This window comes from Artemia sp. Qi Xiang Cuo, chromosome 7 (assembly GCF_049724085.1).
Source record: "Artemia sp. Qi Xiang Cuo chromosome 7, ASM4972408v1, whole genome shotgun sequence".
In the NCBI taxonomy this organism is placed as follows: Eukaryota; Metazoa; Arthropoda; class Branchiopoda; order Anostraca; family Artemiidae; genus Artemia; species Artemia sp. Qi Xiang Cuo.
Genome location: NC_142800.1, coordinates 69,712,993 through 69,728,217, shown reverse-complemented (window position 1 = coordinate 69,728,217; position 15,225 = coordinate 69,712,993). Strand labels below are relative to the sequence as shown.

Here is a 15,225-nt window from a genome sequence, read left to right as displayed (position 1 = left end):
TTTGTCTTTCTCTTTTTGTATGTATAAAGTGATTGTCTTTCTCTGTTTGTATGTCAGAAGTGTCTGTCTTTGTTGGTTTGTATGTCTGAAGTGTTTTTCTTTGTTGGTTTGTATGTCTGAAGTGTCTGGTTCTGTTGGTTTGTATGTCTGAAGTATCTGTCTTTCTCTGTTTGTGTGTCTAAATGGCCAGTCTTTCTCTGTTTGTATGTCTGAAATGTCTGTCTTTGTTGACTTGTATGTCTAAAGTGCCTGTCTTTCTCTGTTTTTATGTCTGAAGGGTTTGTCTTTGCTGGTTTGTATTTCTGAAGTGTCTGTATTTGTTGGTTTGTATGTCTGAAGTGCTTGTCTTTGTCAATTTGTATGTCTGAAGTGTCTGTCTTTGTTGGTTTGTATATCTAAAGTGCTTGTCTTTCTCAATTTATATGTCTGAAGTGTCTGCCTTTGTTGGTTTTTATGTTTGAAGTGTCTGTCTTTCTCTGTTTGTATGTCTGAAGTGTGTCTTTGTTGGTTTGTATGTCTGAAGTGTCTGTCTTTGTTGTTTTGTATGTCTAAAGTACCTGTCTTTCTCTGTTTGTATGTCTGAAGTGTTTGTCTTTGTTGGTTTGTATGCTTGAAGTGTCTGTCTTTGTTGGTTTGTATGTCTAAAGTGTATGTCTTTCTCTGTTTGTATGTCTGAAGTGTTTGTCTTTGTTAGTTTGTAAGTCTGAAGTGTCTGTCTTTGTTTGTTTGTATGTCTAAAGTGCCTGTCTTTCTCTGTTTGTATGTGGGTGAAAAGGATGGGTACTTCAACTTGTAAATTGGTTAAGGAGGGACATTAAGAAAAGAACTTGTTCTGAAATAATATAATAATGCCTTTTTGAAAAGTATTGCTTGGTGTTGGGGTGTTCAAAAAGCTGTAAAGTAAAGTTGTGGGTGAAAAGGATGAGTACTTCAGCTTGTAAAATGGGTTTAAGAGGGATATTAAGAAAAGAACTTCTTCTGAAAAGATATAATAAAGCCTTTTGAAATATGGGGGCCCTTCTGTGTCTCAAGTGCACAAAAAATATTAAAAAAATGGGGAGGGGGGCTCTTTGGGGCCCCGGGGGTCGAGGGGGCCCTTTTGGGTGCCCGGGGGGATGGGGGCCCATGGGGGAGGGGCCCCTTTGGGGGCCTGGGGGGGTCCGAGGGATGTGGCCTTTGGGGTTGGGGTAGGGGACCTCACAACACTGTTCAAATGGAGCTTGTGTATTGTAACGACCACGTAGTTTCACCCAAATCATCTTCTAAAATGTCTCAAACTGTTTCGCCTAAATCATCTTCTAAAATGTCTCAAAGGATTTCGCCCAAATAATCCCCTAGAAGTAATTTATGTGTGTTCCTTTGTTTCTGCATCCCTGCGCTGTCACATTTGAAATTCCCAGGAAACCATTTCCTGCGTAAAATATATTCAATCTGTCTTCATCTCTAATGTGTTCCTAGCTACACTATTAAGGTTTCTAAAGAATATTAATTCCAGAATTTATCACTAAGTCTGATGACCAGAGAAGCCATATTTAAAAAATAGAATATTAATTTATCTCTTTCTCTAAAAACCATTTATATCTCAGACCTAAAGATAATAGAAGCCATATTTAAAAAATAGAATATTAATTTATCTCTGTCACTAAAGACCATTTATCTCTCAGACCTAAAGTTCAGAGAAGCCATATTGTTTCTTAATTCCCATTCGTGGATCAATAATTCCCCTCGATTATGCAAATCTGTTGACATCAATCAAAGTGAGAAAAACCATGTTTTTTCATTTTCAGTGAGAAAAATCATGAAAACATGCATAAATTATGCACGTACCGCGCCTTCCGATCCCTCCCTACTCATACTGGAGGTCCCAGGGACTTCCTGCTCTCCGGCTCTAAGCCGGCTTAAGTGTTTCGGTGTAGACTTGAGAAGATATGGGATCTCCATCTTGTACTGGTATCCGGGATCATTGCTTTTCCTGAGGCCAAAAATTTCCATGATTTAAAGAACATGAAAATTGGAACTTGGAATGTTATGGCTTTAAAAAATGACTGTCATATCGACATTTTGACTGACGAATTCAGACGATTTGAACTGGACTTAATAGGAGTTTCAGCAACTCATATCCCAGGGGTAGGAAGCATGAACGTAGGTGATATAAAATTTATATACTCAGGCAGGAAGGGTGGGGTACATAGACAGGGAGTAGGGTTCTGATGAATAAGGAGGCTGCTAAGCCTTGTTTACGCTGGGAAGGTATTAATAATAGAATAATAATTGCTCATTTTATGACTAAAAATTTCAGGGTATCAGTTATAGTAGAATTAGTCCCAGCAGAGCCGACTGATGGAGATACTAGTGACTCAGATGAATTTTACTTACAGTTAAAGGAGCAAATAGACAGGGTACCAGGTAAAAATATGATGTATTTACTAGGAGCTTTTAACGGCCATGTCGGTAGAAATAGGGATAGATGGTATCCTAGCCAAGAAAACTGGAAAAGAAAACAGTAATGGCTACAGATTTTTGCAATTTTGTAGGCATAACAATCTAGTTATAATCAATACGGCGTTTGGTCAAAAAATGGCCCATAAGTTAACATGATGTTCACGTGATGGTAAGACTGCAAACCTTATTGATTGTTTTATAGACAACCGAAGACTGGCAAGATCAATACAATATACTAGGGTATATAGGAGTGCTATTATTGATATTAAAAGTAAAGATCACCATCTAGTAGTATCTAGGGAGTAGTAATGATACTAAAGGCGCGGGACGAGATTAGGGACGAGATGGTATATAGCGACCAATCCCTTTATATTATAGACCTATAAAGTGATCAAACACGTTTTGGAACTATGAACGAGACTGTATAATGCAACCAGACTGGTTTAGAGGGTATGTGCTTTAGCAAGTTCGTTCATCCATCAATTTGGAATTATGGAGGAGATTGTGTAATGCGATCAGACTGGTTTAGACACAGGTTTCTAAGCCAAAACTTATGATCATCACATTACGTATTCAAAAGGTTTATTGCACCTTCTGTAAAAAAATGTCAAACAGTAATAAGCTCTAGGCTGCAGGTACCTTGCATCGTGTCTAGAATTGATTGGCATATGGTGTTAAATCATTTTGCGTAAAAGCGAACTCTAAATGCAAAAAAGGGTATAGCATTTGCGAATTGGACTGTATGAAGGATATTAATTTTTGATTGAATAATAGGGATGTGAATGATCCTAATTAGTGATCGGATTGTATGAAGGTGGTAAAAAAAGGGCTAAACTGATTATCAGTTATGGTAACCCCTTGGGGTTGTTAATTCATAGCTTATTTATTATAAATTTGGAATACCATCAATCTATGAAAATGGTTAACAATGATAAAATGGTCTTGTGACTTGACCTAGCTTTACTTCTCCGACCAGTTCTGTATAATACACAAGTGGCGTTTGAACAGTGTTGTCAATTTAAAATAGAATCTAACGTTATAGTATACTAAAAAGTTGATACTAAGAGAGATGTAGATGGCAAGAAAAGAATTTTAATAAAGAAATTCAGAACAATCCATAGAAATCCTTACAAATAAAGTAGTGAGATGTATATGAGTACGAACCGTCAAGGATCATAAGCACCAATGACCCTAACCACCAGGGACCTCAACCCCCAAAGGTCCCCTCTCCCTAAACTCCCAGGGCGTCCCCTCTCCCCAACTTTTTGACCCCCCTCATTTTTTCATCTTTTTTTTGAAGTTTTTTATTTTATTTTTTTAAAATGATATATTTTTTCAACTTTTTTTTACATCTCTTAGAATGAGATGTAACATACTTAAAACATAAACAAATCACATTTAATATTTTCCAAATGCAAAATGAGAATGATATAGAAATGTTAGTCGTGACTTTCACTATTAGAAAAATATTGTTTGTAGTAGCACTTTTTTTATTGGGCTAATTTTTTTTGGACTTCGAAATTATTCAACTTTTATTTCTTTTTTTTTACCTATCTTAGAATGACATGAAATATGCTTATGGCTCTAACAATTGTCCTCTATGCTTGCCCAGAGACACGATGCGGCTTTCCCCCCCCCTCCCCCCATTTTTTTATTTTTTTTTGTTTTTTTTAACTTTTTATTTTTTTTTTTAACATGATATATTTTTCAACTTTAAAAAAAAACATTTAATATTTTCCAAATTCAAAATGAGAATGATATAGAGATGTTAGTCGTGACGTTTACTATTATAAAAATATTGTTTGTAGTAGCACTTTTTTTTATTGGACTAAATTTTGTTTTGGGACTTCGAAATTATTCAACTTTTTTTTACGTATCTTAAAATCACATGAAATATGCTTATGGCTCTAACAATTGTACTCTATGCTTGCTCAGAGATACGATGCGTCTTTCCAACTGGTACTCTATGTTCGGTTATCGACACTACCTAGTTTATTAGATGTATTAAATCAGTATTTTTTACACAGTGGAACAATAAACATAACTCATATCTCTAAGAAGTGAAGATGACGCATTTTAAGAAAGTATGTTCACATGATAGTGTTATTGTAGCATTGAATTCTGACAAGGAAAAATATTTAAACTATGAAATAAGTACAAGTGGTAGCACTATCGGAAACGTATGCGTGCATCGTCATGACAGTAAGGAATTAAATTTCTTTGGAGTACAAAAAAATTGAACTCTTATGATGGTGGATATGTGAGATTGAGATCTCCGGAGATGATTGCACTCAAAGAGAATGCTAACATAAAAATAATAGTTTGTGAAGAGGGGCATCTTCTTGCTAGTGCTTGTGGTAACATGTAACTAAGTGTTAAACCATGCCGTCAGCTTTCGGGTTTTTGAATTCAAATGAAAGAAAAGACAAAAAGAAAGGCCAACTCTTCGACTAATATAATGAAACATATCATGTCTATGTGCTGGAACTTTTACCTGTGTAAAAATAATCTGATAAAAGACAGTGCAATTGCCAGAAAAATAAAAAGGGCATTGGCAGAAAATATCACTAAGGAATATAAGGATGAATCGATGAAAAACAAAGTTCCAGCAAACATTACTGCCATTGATCAAACAGTCAATGAACCAAATAATACCAAAGACGAAAAGCATATTGACCCTGTCGATGACACACCTGTAAAAATTTTGTATGACTCAAAATGGAATTATGATTATTCTACTGATTACGAACTAAGAGAAGACAATAGCTATAGTATCAAGACAGAACATGGCGAAGCATTTTATGGAACAGATTCAAAATGTCCAAAGTTGATCATTGATATTAATAATGTATAATAATTTATCTACCATATATTTAAATTAATATCATATATGTCATTATTCCATTAAAAATATGTTACCTATTACTTTGTAATATTCCCATTGTTTCTAGGGTAAGCTAAGACAAACACTGAGAGAAGCAAACACCAGACCAAACACACAAGCATAAAGAGTGAGAGACACATACAAATACATAGATTCAGACATACAAACCGAGAAAGACAGGCACTGGGATAAGCAAACACCTGCCCAGACATACACAGACAAAGAGAGTGAGAGACATATACAAATACATAGATTCAGACATACAAACCGAGAAAGACATGCACTGGAATAAGCAAACACCTGCCCAAACACACAAGCAAAAAGAGTGAGAGCGATAAAAACACATGCAAATATATAGATTCAGACATACAAACCAGCAATGACAGGCATTGAGATAAGCAAACACCTGCCCAGAAACATAGGCCCAGAGAGTGAGAGAGACAAAAACACATGCAAATATATAGATTCAGACATACAAACCAACAATGACAGGCTTTGATAAAGGCAAACACCCTTCCAGACACATAAGCAAAGAGAGTGAGAGTGACAAAAACACATATAAATAAATAGATTCAGACATACAGACCAACAATGACAGGCATTGAGAAAGGCAAACACCCGCCCAGACACATAAGCAAAGAGAGTGACAGTGACAAAAACACATATAAGTATATAGATTCAGACATACAAACCAACAATGACAGGCATTGAGATAGACAAACACCCCACCCAGACACATAAGTAAAGAGAGTGAGAGAGACAAAAACACATATAAATATATAGATTCTGACATAGAAACCGACAAAGACAGTCACTGAGATAAGCAAACACCCGCCCAGACACATAGGCCCAGAGAGTGAGAGAGACAAAAACACATGCAAATATATAGATTCAGACATACAAACCAACAATGACAGGCATTGAGAAAGGCAAACACCCGCCCAGACACATAAGCAAAGAGAGTGATAGTGAAAAAACACATATAAATATATAGATTCTGACATACAAATCGACAAAGACAGGCATTGTGAGAAGCAAACATCCGCCCAGACACATAGGCAAGGAGACGGGGAGAGATGAAAACACATGCAAATATATTTATTCAGACATACAAATCGACAGAGACAGGTACTGAGATAAGCAAACACCCGCCCAGACACATAGGCAAAGAGAGTGACAGAGACAAAAAACAAATGTAAATATATAGATTCAGACGTAAAAACCAACAATCACAGGTATTGAGATAGGCAAACACCCGCCCAGACACATAAGCAGAGGAAGTGAAAGAGACAAAAACACTTATAAATATATAGATTCTTACATACAAACCGAAAACGACAGTCACTGAGATAAGAAAACACCCGCCCAGACACATAGGCCCAGAGAGTGAGAGAGACAAAAACACATGCAAATATATAGATCCAGACATACAATCCAACAATGACAGGCATTGAGAAAGGCAAACACCCGCCCAGACACATAAGCGAAGAGAGTGAGAGTGACAAAAAAACTTATAAATATATAGATTCTGACGTACAAACCGACAAAGACAGGCACTGTGAGAAGCAAACATCCCCCCAGACAAATAGGCAAGGAGAGTGGGAGATATAAAAACACATACAAATATATTGATTCGGAAATACAAGCAGACAGAGACAAGCAATGAGATAAGAAAACACCCACCCAGACACATAGACGCAGAGAGTGAGAGAGACAAAAATAGATGCAAATATATAGATCCAGACATACAAAGCAACAATGACAGGCATTGAGATAGGGAAACACCCCGCCCAGATACATAAGCAAAGAGAGTGAGAGAGTCAAAAACACATAAATATATAGATTTTGACATACAAACCGACAAAGACATACACTGGGAGAAGCAAACTTCCGCCCAGACACAGAGGCCCAGAGAGTGAGAGAGACATAAACACATGCTAGATTCTGACGTTAATAGCAACCAGGACAAGGATTGATATATCCATATACCCTGCCCAGACACGTAAGCACAATGAGTGAGAGAGTTAAAAACACATCCAAGTATTGATTATTATAAACCAACTGACCAAGGCAGTTACTGGGAAATGGAAACATCCACCCCGATACATAAGAAGTGTGAGATGGATAGATAAAAACACTTTCAAATATATAGATTCAGACCTACGAACCTACAATTAGAGTCATTTATATAGGCAAACACCCTGCTTAGGGTCACTAGGACACCCCATCTAGGTTCACTTAGAGTGGCGCGCCACTCCAAGTGAACCTAGATCAACCCAAATATATAGAATCAGACCTACAAACCAACAATGACAAGCACTGTGAAATTCAAGCATCGGCCAAAATAAATAAGAGAAGACAGTAAGAATGACAAAAACACGCATAAATTTATAGATTTTGACGCACAAACTGACAAACATAGACGCTGCGAGACGCAAACATCCAATAAGACACATAGGCAAGGAGACTGGGAGATATAAAAACACATATAAATATATTGATTCAGACATACAAACCGACAGAGACAGGCACTGAGATAAGAAAACACCCGCCCAGACACATAGGCCCAGAGAGTGAGAGAGACAAAAACACATGAGAATATATAGATTCAGACATACAAAGCAACAATGACTGGCATTGAGATATTCAAACACCCCTCCCAGACACATAAGCAAAGAAAGTGAGAGAGTCAAAAACACATAAATATATAGATTCTGACATACAAACCGACAAAGACAGGCACTGGGAGAAGCAAACTTCCGCGCAGACACATAGGCAAAGTGAGTGGGAGAGATAAAAACACTTGCAAATATATAGATTCAGACATACAAACCAACAATGACAGGCATTGAGATAGGCAAACACCCTGCTTAGGGTCACTAGGACACCCCATCTAGGTTCACTTAGAGTGGCGCGCCACTCTAAGTGAACCGAGATCAACCCAACTGTTTGGATCTCTCACTATGACTGTGTGTCTGAGCGGGTGTGCTGCCATCTATAATTGATCTAACCTAATTTCAACGAAATGATGCATAGTCATATCTCAATGGTACTTTGTTTTTCATCGATTCATCTTTAAATTCCTTAGTGATATTTTCTGCCAATGCCCTTTTTATTTTTCTGGCAATTTCATTGTCTATTATTACACTATTTTTACACAGGTAACAGTTCCGGCACGTAGACAAGATATGGTTTATGATATTAGTAAAGAGTAGGCATTTCTTTTCGTCTTTGCTTTCATTTGAATGCTAATACCCGAAAGCTGACGATAGGGTTTAACACTGGGTAAAATGTTACCACAAACACTAGCAAGAAGATGTACCTCTTCATCAACTATTATTTTTATGTTGGCATTGTCTTTGAGTGCAATCATCTCCGGAGATCTCAATCTCGCATATCCACCATCATAAGAGTTGAATTTGGTTTGTACTCCAAAGAAATTTAACTCTTTACTGTCTTGACAACGCACGCATACGTTTCCGATAGTGCTACCACTTTTACTTGTTTTATAGTTTAAACACTTTTTCTTTTCGGAATTCATTGCTACAATATCAAGATCATGTAAACATAATTTTTTCAAGTGAGTCATCGACACTTTTTTAAGATGTGATTTTTTTTAGTTGTCTTAGTTTGTAAAAAATACTGATTTAGCACATGTAATAAACTAGGTAGTGTCGATAACCGGACATAGAGTATCAGTGGGGAAGCCACATTATGTTTCTGAGCAAGCATAGAGTACAATTGTTAGAGCCTTAAGCACATTTCATGCTATTTTAAAATACGTAAAAAAAGTTGAATAATTTCGAAGTCCAAAAAAAATTTAGTTCAATAAAAAAAAGTGCAACTACAATAAATATTTTTCAAATGGTCCAAGTCACGATTAACATATCTATCTTTTTCATTTTGAATTTGGAAAATATTAAATGTGATTTTTTTTTATAAAAAGTTGAAAAAATATATCATGTTAAAAAAAAATAATAAAAAGTACAAAAAAAACTTCAAAAAAAAAAAAAAAAATGGGGGGGGGGAGGGGGTGGGAAAGCTGCATCGTGTCTCTGGGCAAGCGTAGAGTACAATTGTTAGAGCCATACGCATATTTCATGTCATTTTAAGATAGGAAAAAAAAGAAATAAAAGTTGAATAATTACGAAGTCCAAAAAAAAAATTTAGTCCAATAAAAAAAAGTGCTACTACAAACAATATTTTTCTAATAGTAAAAGTCACGACTAATATTTCTATATCATTCTCATTTTGAATTTTGAAAATATTAAATGTGATTTTTTATGTTTTAAGTATGTTACATGTCATTCGAAGAGATGTAAAAAAAGTTGAAAAAATATATCATGTTAAAAAAAAATAATAAAAAAGTAAAAAAAAAACTTCAAAAAAAAGTATAATAAATGAGGGGGGGTCAAAAAGTTGGGGGAGGGGACTCCCTTGGAGTTTAGGGATAGGAGACCTTTGGGGGTTGAGGTCCCTGGTAGTTAGGGTCATTGGTGCTTATGATCCTTGACGGTTCGTACTCATAAACACCTCACTACTTCATTTGTAAGGATTTCTATGGATTGTTCTGAATTTCTTTATTAAAATTCTTTTCTTCCCATCTGCATCTCTATTAGTATCAACTTTTTAGTACAATATAACATTAGACTCTATTTTAAATTGACAACACTGTTCAAACGCCACTTGTGTATTATACAGAACACATCGAAGAAGTAAAGCTAAGTCAAGTCACAAGACCATTTTATTATTCTTAACCATTTTCATAGATTGATTTTATTCCAAATTTATAATAAACAAGCTATGAGTTAACAACCCCGAGGGGTTACCTTAACTGATAATCAGTTTAGCCCTTTTTTTACCACCTTCATACAATGCAATCACTAATCAGGATCATTTATATCCCTATAATTCAATTAATATCCTTCATACAGTCCAATTTACAAATGCTATACCCTTTTTTGCATTTAGAGTTCGCTTTTACGCAAAATGATTTAACACCATATGCCAATCAATTCTAGACACGATGCAAGGTACCTAAAACCTAGAGCTTATTACTGTTTGACATTTTTTTACAGTAGGCGCAATAAACCTTTTGAATGCGTAATGTGACGATCATAAGTTTTGGCTTAGAAACCTGTGTCTAAACCAGTCTGACTGCATTACAGAATTTCCTCCATAGTTCCAAATTGATGGATGAACGAACTTGCTAAAGCACATACCCTCTAAACCAGTCTGGTTGCATTATACAGTCTCGTTCATAGTTTCAAAACGTGTTTGATTACTTTATAGGTCTATAATATAAAGGGATTGGTCGCTATATACCATCTCGTCCCTAATCTCGTCCCGCGCCTTTGGTATCATTACTACTCTAGGGTTAATTCAAAACTGAAATTTCGGAATGGTAACTACCTCCCGAGAAGTTATGATGTTGATAGACTCCAGGATGAGAATTTGAGAGAAAATTTTCAGGAACAGTTGAATACTAAACTTGAGAGTTTAAAATTTGATAATTTGGAAGATGGTTGGCATAATTTTAGAAAAACAATTTGTGAAGTTGCTGATGGTGTCTTAAGGAAAGAAAGTTGGAAATGTAGCAAGGAATATTAGTGAAAATGCTTTATGTTTAATAGAGAGGAGGGGGGGCTTGTACAAGAATTATCTGAGTGATATACCATATGAAAATAAGAAGAATGTGGAGGAAGTATTAAAATATGAACTAAGGAGGTGTGAAGTGGAGACCATGGATAAAATTGCTGAGGATCTGGAAGATGCAGCTAGACGGCATAACAGTAAAATATTGTACTGGCATGTTAATAAATTGAAAGGGAGTAGTAAATCAGGACTTGTCCCAGTTGAAGATAGGAACGGGGCGACAATTAGTTATAAGGAAAGAGTTAAAGAGAGATGGGCAGAACCTTTTGAGAAGATGTTAAACCGAGATAGAGTTGCAGGAAAAGATGTAGAGGAAAATGAAAAAGTTTGTGATACCTTTGATATGAAGGAAGATTTTTTTTGTGAGGAAGAATTAGCGACAGTACTAAAGGAGCTCCAGGTGCTGACAGTGTGGAAAATGAGTTTCTTAAATATGGGGGCTTTGAGGTTAGAAATAAGCTACTGAAGATTATGAATATGATTTTTGAAAAAGGGGAAGTACCTAACAATTTTAGGAAAACCTTAATTACACCACTACATGAGAAAGGTGATAAAAGTGAGTTTGGTAATTATCGAGGCATTAGTCTGGTCTCTGTAGGTAATAAATTGCTTTGTAATATAATACTTTTTAGACTGAGAGATGCTGTAGACAAAATTTTAAGAGAAGAACAGTGCGGTTTTAGAAAAGGTAGAGGATGTGTCGACCAATTTTTTTTTTCGGAGGGGGTTTTACTAAAAGATTTTTTTCGAGGGGGGGGGATTATACAAAAAAAACGCATACAAAATTTGTCTATGTCCATTTTTGTGACGTTTTTACGAGTCAAAAAACATTTCGGGAGGGGTTCAAACCCCCCTAACTCCCTCCCCCTCTGGGTACGGCCTTGTGGGAGACCATGGAATTAAATGGGGAGGAAAAACTTTCCCTGGATTTTGATTATGCTGACGGTTTAAGCATCCTCTATGAAAGTTTGAGCAAAATGAATGAAATTTTAGAGGTTTCGCGAGTTCAGGGTGCTATAATAGGTTTGAAAATTAATGTTAAGAGTACTGAATCCCTAAGGCTAGGAATAATTAAAGATTAAAAGGTGACGTTGGGTAAAAAAAAAATGATCAGGTGGGCAGCTTCACTTACCTTGATACCATTGGTAGTATTATTAGTAAATAGGGTGGGAGCAGTGAAGATGTTAAAAGTAGAATAGCTAAGGCTCGGGATGTTTTTCATAGTTAAAAAAAGTTCGGAAGAATAGGAAGATAAGTCTGCAAACCAAGATTAGAATTTTAGAAGCTACAGGGATGACAGTGGTCAAATATGGCCCTGAAGCAAGGGGGCTCTGAAAAGCGGATGAAGATTTGCTAGATATTTCCCAGAGAATCTGCCTACGGATTGTTCTGGGTACACGGCTAACTGACCGTATTTCAAACAGTAGGCTGTACGAAAAATGTGGTTCCTGCTTTCTGGGGCTATAATGAAAGAAAGGTTGAGATAGCTCGGACACGTTTTGCGGATGAAGCATGACAGATTGCCGAAGATTGTCCTTTCAGGCAAACCGACTAGGGCTAAACGGAAAGAAGGTCGTCCTCGTCTGAGGTGGGAGGACGTCATAAAGAAAGATTTAAAGGAAATGGGAACTTCCTGAGAGGGTGTAAAAAGGGAGGCTTTGAATAAATTGGGATGGAGAAGGATAATGCTTAAGGTTAGAACATTTTTGGGTTTTGATTTAAGAGAGACTACTTACATTTTTTGGGGGAGGGGTGTAAAATGTTCTGATCTGTTTAGCAGTGTGTTTTCGCTGTTCAACTTAATTGCTTACGTTTTACTGTGTGGAAATAAATTTCATTTTAATTCCAGGTTCTTTAAGTAAGCAGAAAAGCTTCTGCGATTTGATTCATTCCTTCATTGAATTCAGCTGCACAAATAGTGTCAGTGCAGCACGAGAGATTTTGCAGCGGCATGACAGGCTGGACATTGCCCTTCAAGTGCTTTCATCAGAGCAGCATTCACTCCTTTTACGGAAGATAAAAGAATCTGGTTCTCTTGCTCTGTCATTGCATGTTGACCTCAGCGGATCTTTAGCCTATATTACTATGTGTGCCAGTGCAATTTCATCGGCTAGGTATAGTGGTCTTTCGTATATTCCCCTACGTTTTGTCGCCCTCGCTAATGATGGAAATATACAAGAGAATGTGAAACGCTTCTTCCATGAGGTATTAGAGAGCGAAGGGATTGCTGACGTAAGACGCGTAGTTATGACTAATCTTCCAAAATTATTAGAAAGACAGTTGCGAACAGAAAATATTGTTGAATGTGTGTATACATCTCTTGAAAATGTTGTCAATGTAATATTAACTGGATCAGGAGATTTAGTTACAAACCAGGTAAAAGTTGCGCGTGACATTGCAGTCAAAGTTGAACTATTAAATTTGAACTCCAAATTAAACAGAGCTATCCGCAATCCCGGAAACAAATGGCTAAACATCCTAGAAACCTTGCAGGCAATTTTAGAAAATGAGACTATTTTGAGAAGGAATCTTCAAGAATGCTACAAGAAAGAGTGTTTTGCTGGTTTTAGCAGAGAATCTTCAGATGATATTCTTGATTTTTTCCAAATTTTCAAAGAAGCGAGCAGCAAACTTGACCTGTCAATATATCCAAATGCACATAGTGTATTTCTCTGGAAGCACAAATTATTGCAGCACTGTACTCCCAGATTGGGTGATTCCGAAATAAAAGCAGAGCTGCGTCTTTGTGCCAAAACGGCCGTTAAGAATCACTTCCTTGTAGGAAAGTTTTATAAAATGTCTACTGTACTTCATCCAGCATTCAAGAATCTACGGAAAATGCATATAGATCCAACAGAACGCCTAGAAATATTTGAAGAATTGAGACTCCTATGCGAAGATAAAATAACTGAAAATACCTCAGTTAAAGGAAGAAACAGAACAAATGAAGATTTCGAAGAATATTTGGACAGCCCTATGAAAGCTGGGGATAATGAATTTGATCAGTACCTTAGTGAAGAGACAAAATTAGTGTCTACAAGTGGTTATCAAGTGTTGGACCATTGGCGATGCAGGAAGGATCAATATCCAAGTTTATATCGAATAGTGACAATGCTCTGGGCCTTACCCACTATGGCAATCCCGATACCAGAGCAATTGAAGCAGTGTAAGCGAGATGAGACTTATATTATCAATATGTTTACTTTGTATTTATCTCGAAAGCTTGATGTGTGTCAGAATGGTTGGCAATGTTCTACAGTAGTAAATCCAAATGATCAAATGCAATAAGTATCCTTGATTTCTTTTATTTTATCTTGCTGATTATGTTTATTTATTCGAAGTTGTTTTATTTTTTACATTTTCTTAACATTTGTTTGTGTGAGCATTTAAGACTTTTTTTTACGAATAAAACATAGTCAAATCCATTGCCCTTGATCACAAAAAGAGATTGCGGTTGAGATTTTATGAGCTTTTCCAATTCTATGCTTCCATTTTGTCCTCGATAACGTGGGCTATATTTCTTAATTGTAAGATTAAGTGGTTTGGCGGAAGTTATGGGGTGTCAACATTCAGAAATCATGTACACCATGTGGCGCCTGTAAGGCACGGCTATAGCATGCCAAGCGAAGTGGAACTGTGCCAAGCGCTGCCTGCACGTGAAGGACTGTGCAATGCATGGTGAAACCGGAGCTCTGAGATATACGCCAGGTGGCAGAAAGCGGAAGATCTCTAGGGTGGGAGTATTTTCACCACGGTTTAACGATAGTTTGTCTACTCTGAATGGTCATATATGGATGCTTAAAGTGGTGTCCAAACCCTTTCTTTTCTCTGCTAGGTTAAGCTAATTTCTTTTCGATAATTCTTCAACTTTTTTTTTCCATTTCTGTGGCTACAAGAACTGTTGTTCGGCAGACTTGTGAAATTTACTTTCTGTACTTATGTCGTACGTTGCTTGTCAAACCGGTAAGTGTTTTCATTAGTTGAAGATTTCACGCGAAGAAATCTTTCGTGAACATAAAAAGACAACTGGGACTGGATACAAGGTAAGTGGCCAGGGTATATGTGAAATTTCACATAGAAATTTATCACACCTCTCTTCATTAATTAAACTTTCGATGGTTTTTTTTTTCACCTGTCGGCTGTATGTTTACATTCCTAAGGATTGACAGGGTTACGCGTCAGTGGAAACTAGAAATAATAGTTGAAAAAAAAAACACTGTTTTTTTCTACTATTCTTGTTCAGT

General features: G+C 36.5%; 1 protein-coding gene across 1 annotated transcript in view; it reads left to right on the top strand.

Moving 5' to 3' along the window:
• LOC148950641 (uncharacterized) overlaps window positions 1–14,400 on the top strand; it is a 29,568-nt gene extending 15,168 nt beyond the window's left edge. Inside the window, exon 3 of the mRNA XM_089092533.1 lies at window positions 12,831–14,400. Coding sequence (XP_088948659.1) covers window positions 12,831–14,269 — 1,439 coding nt within the window. The 3' untranslated portion in view covers window positions 14,270–14,400. The remainder of the gene's footprint in view (window positions 1–12,830) is intronic.
• The last annotated feature ends 825 nt before the right edge of the window (window positions 14,401–15,225 follow it).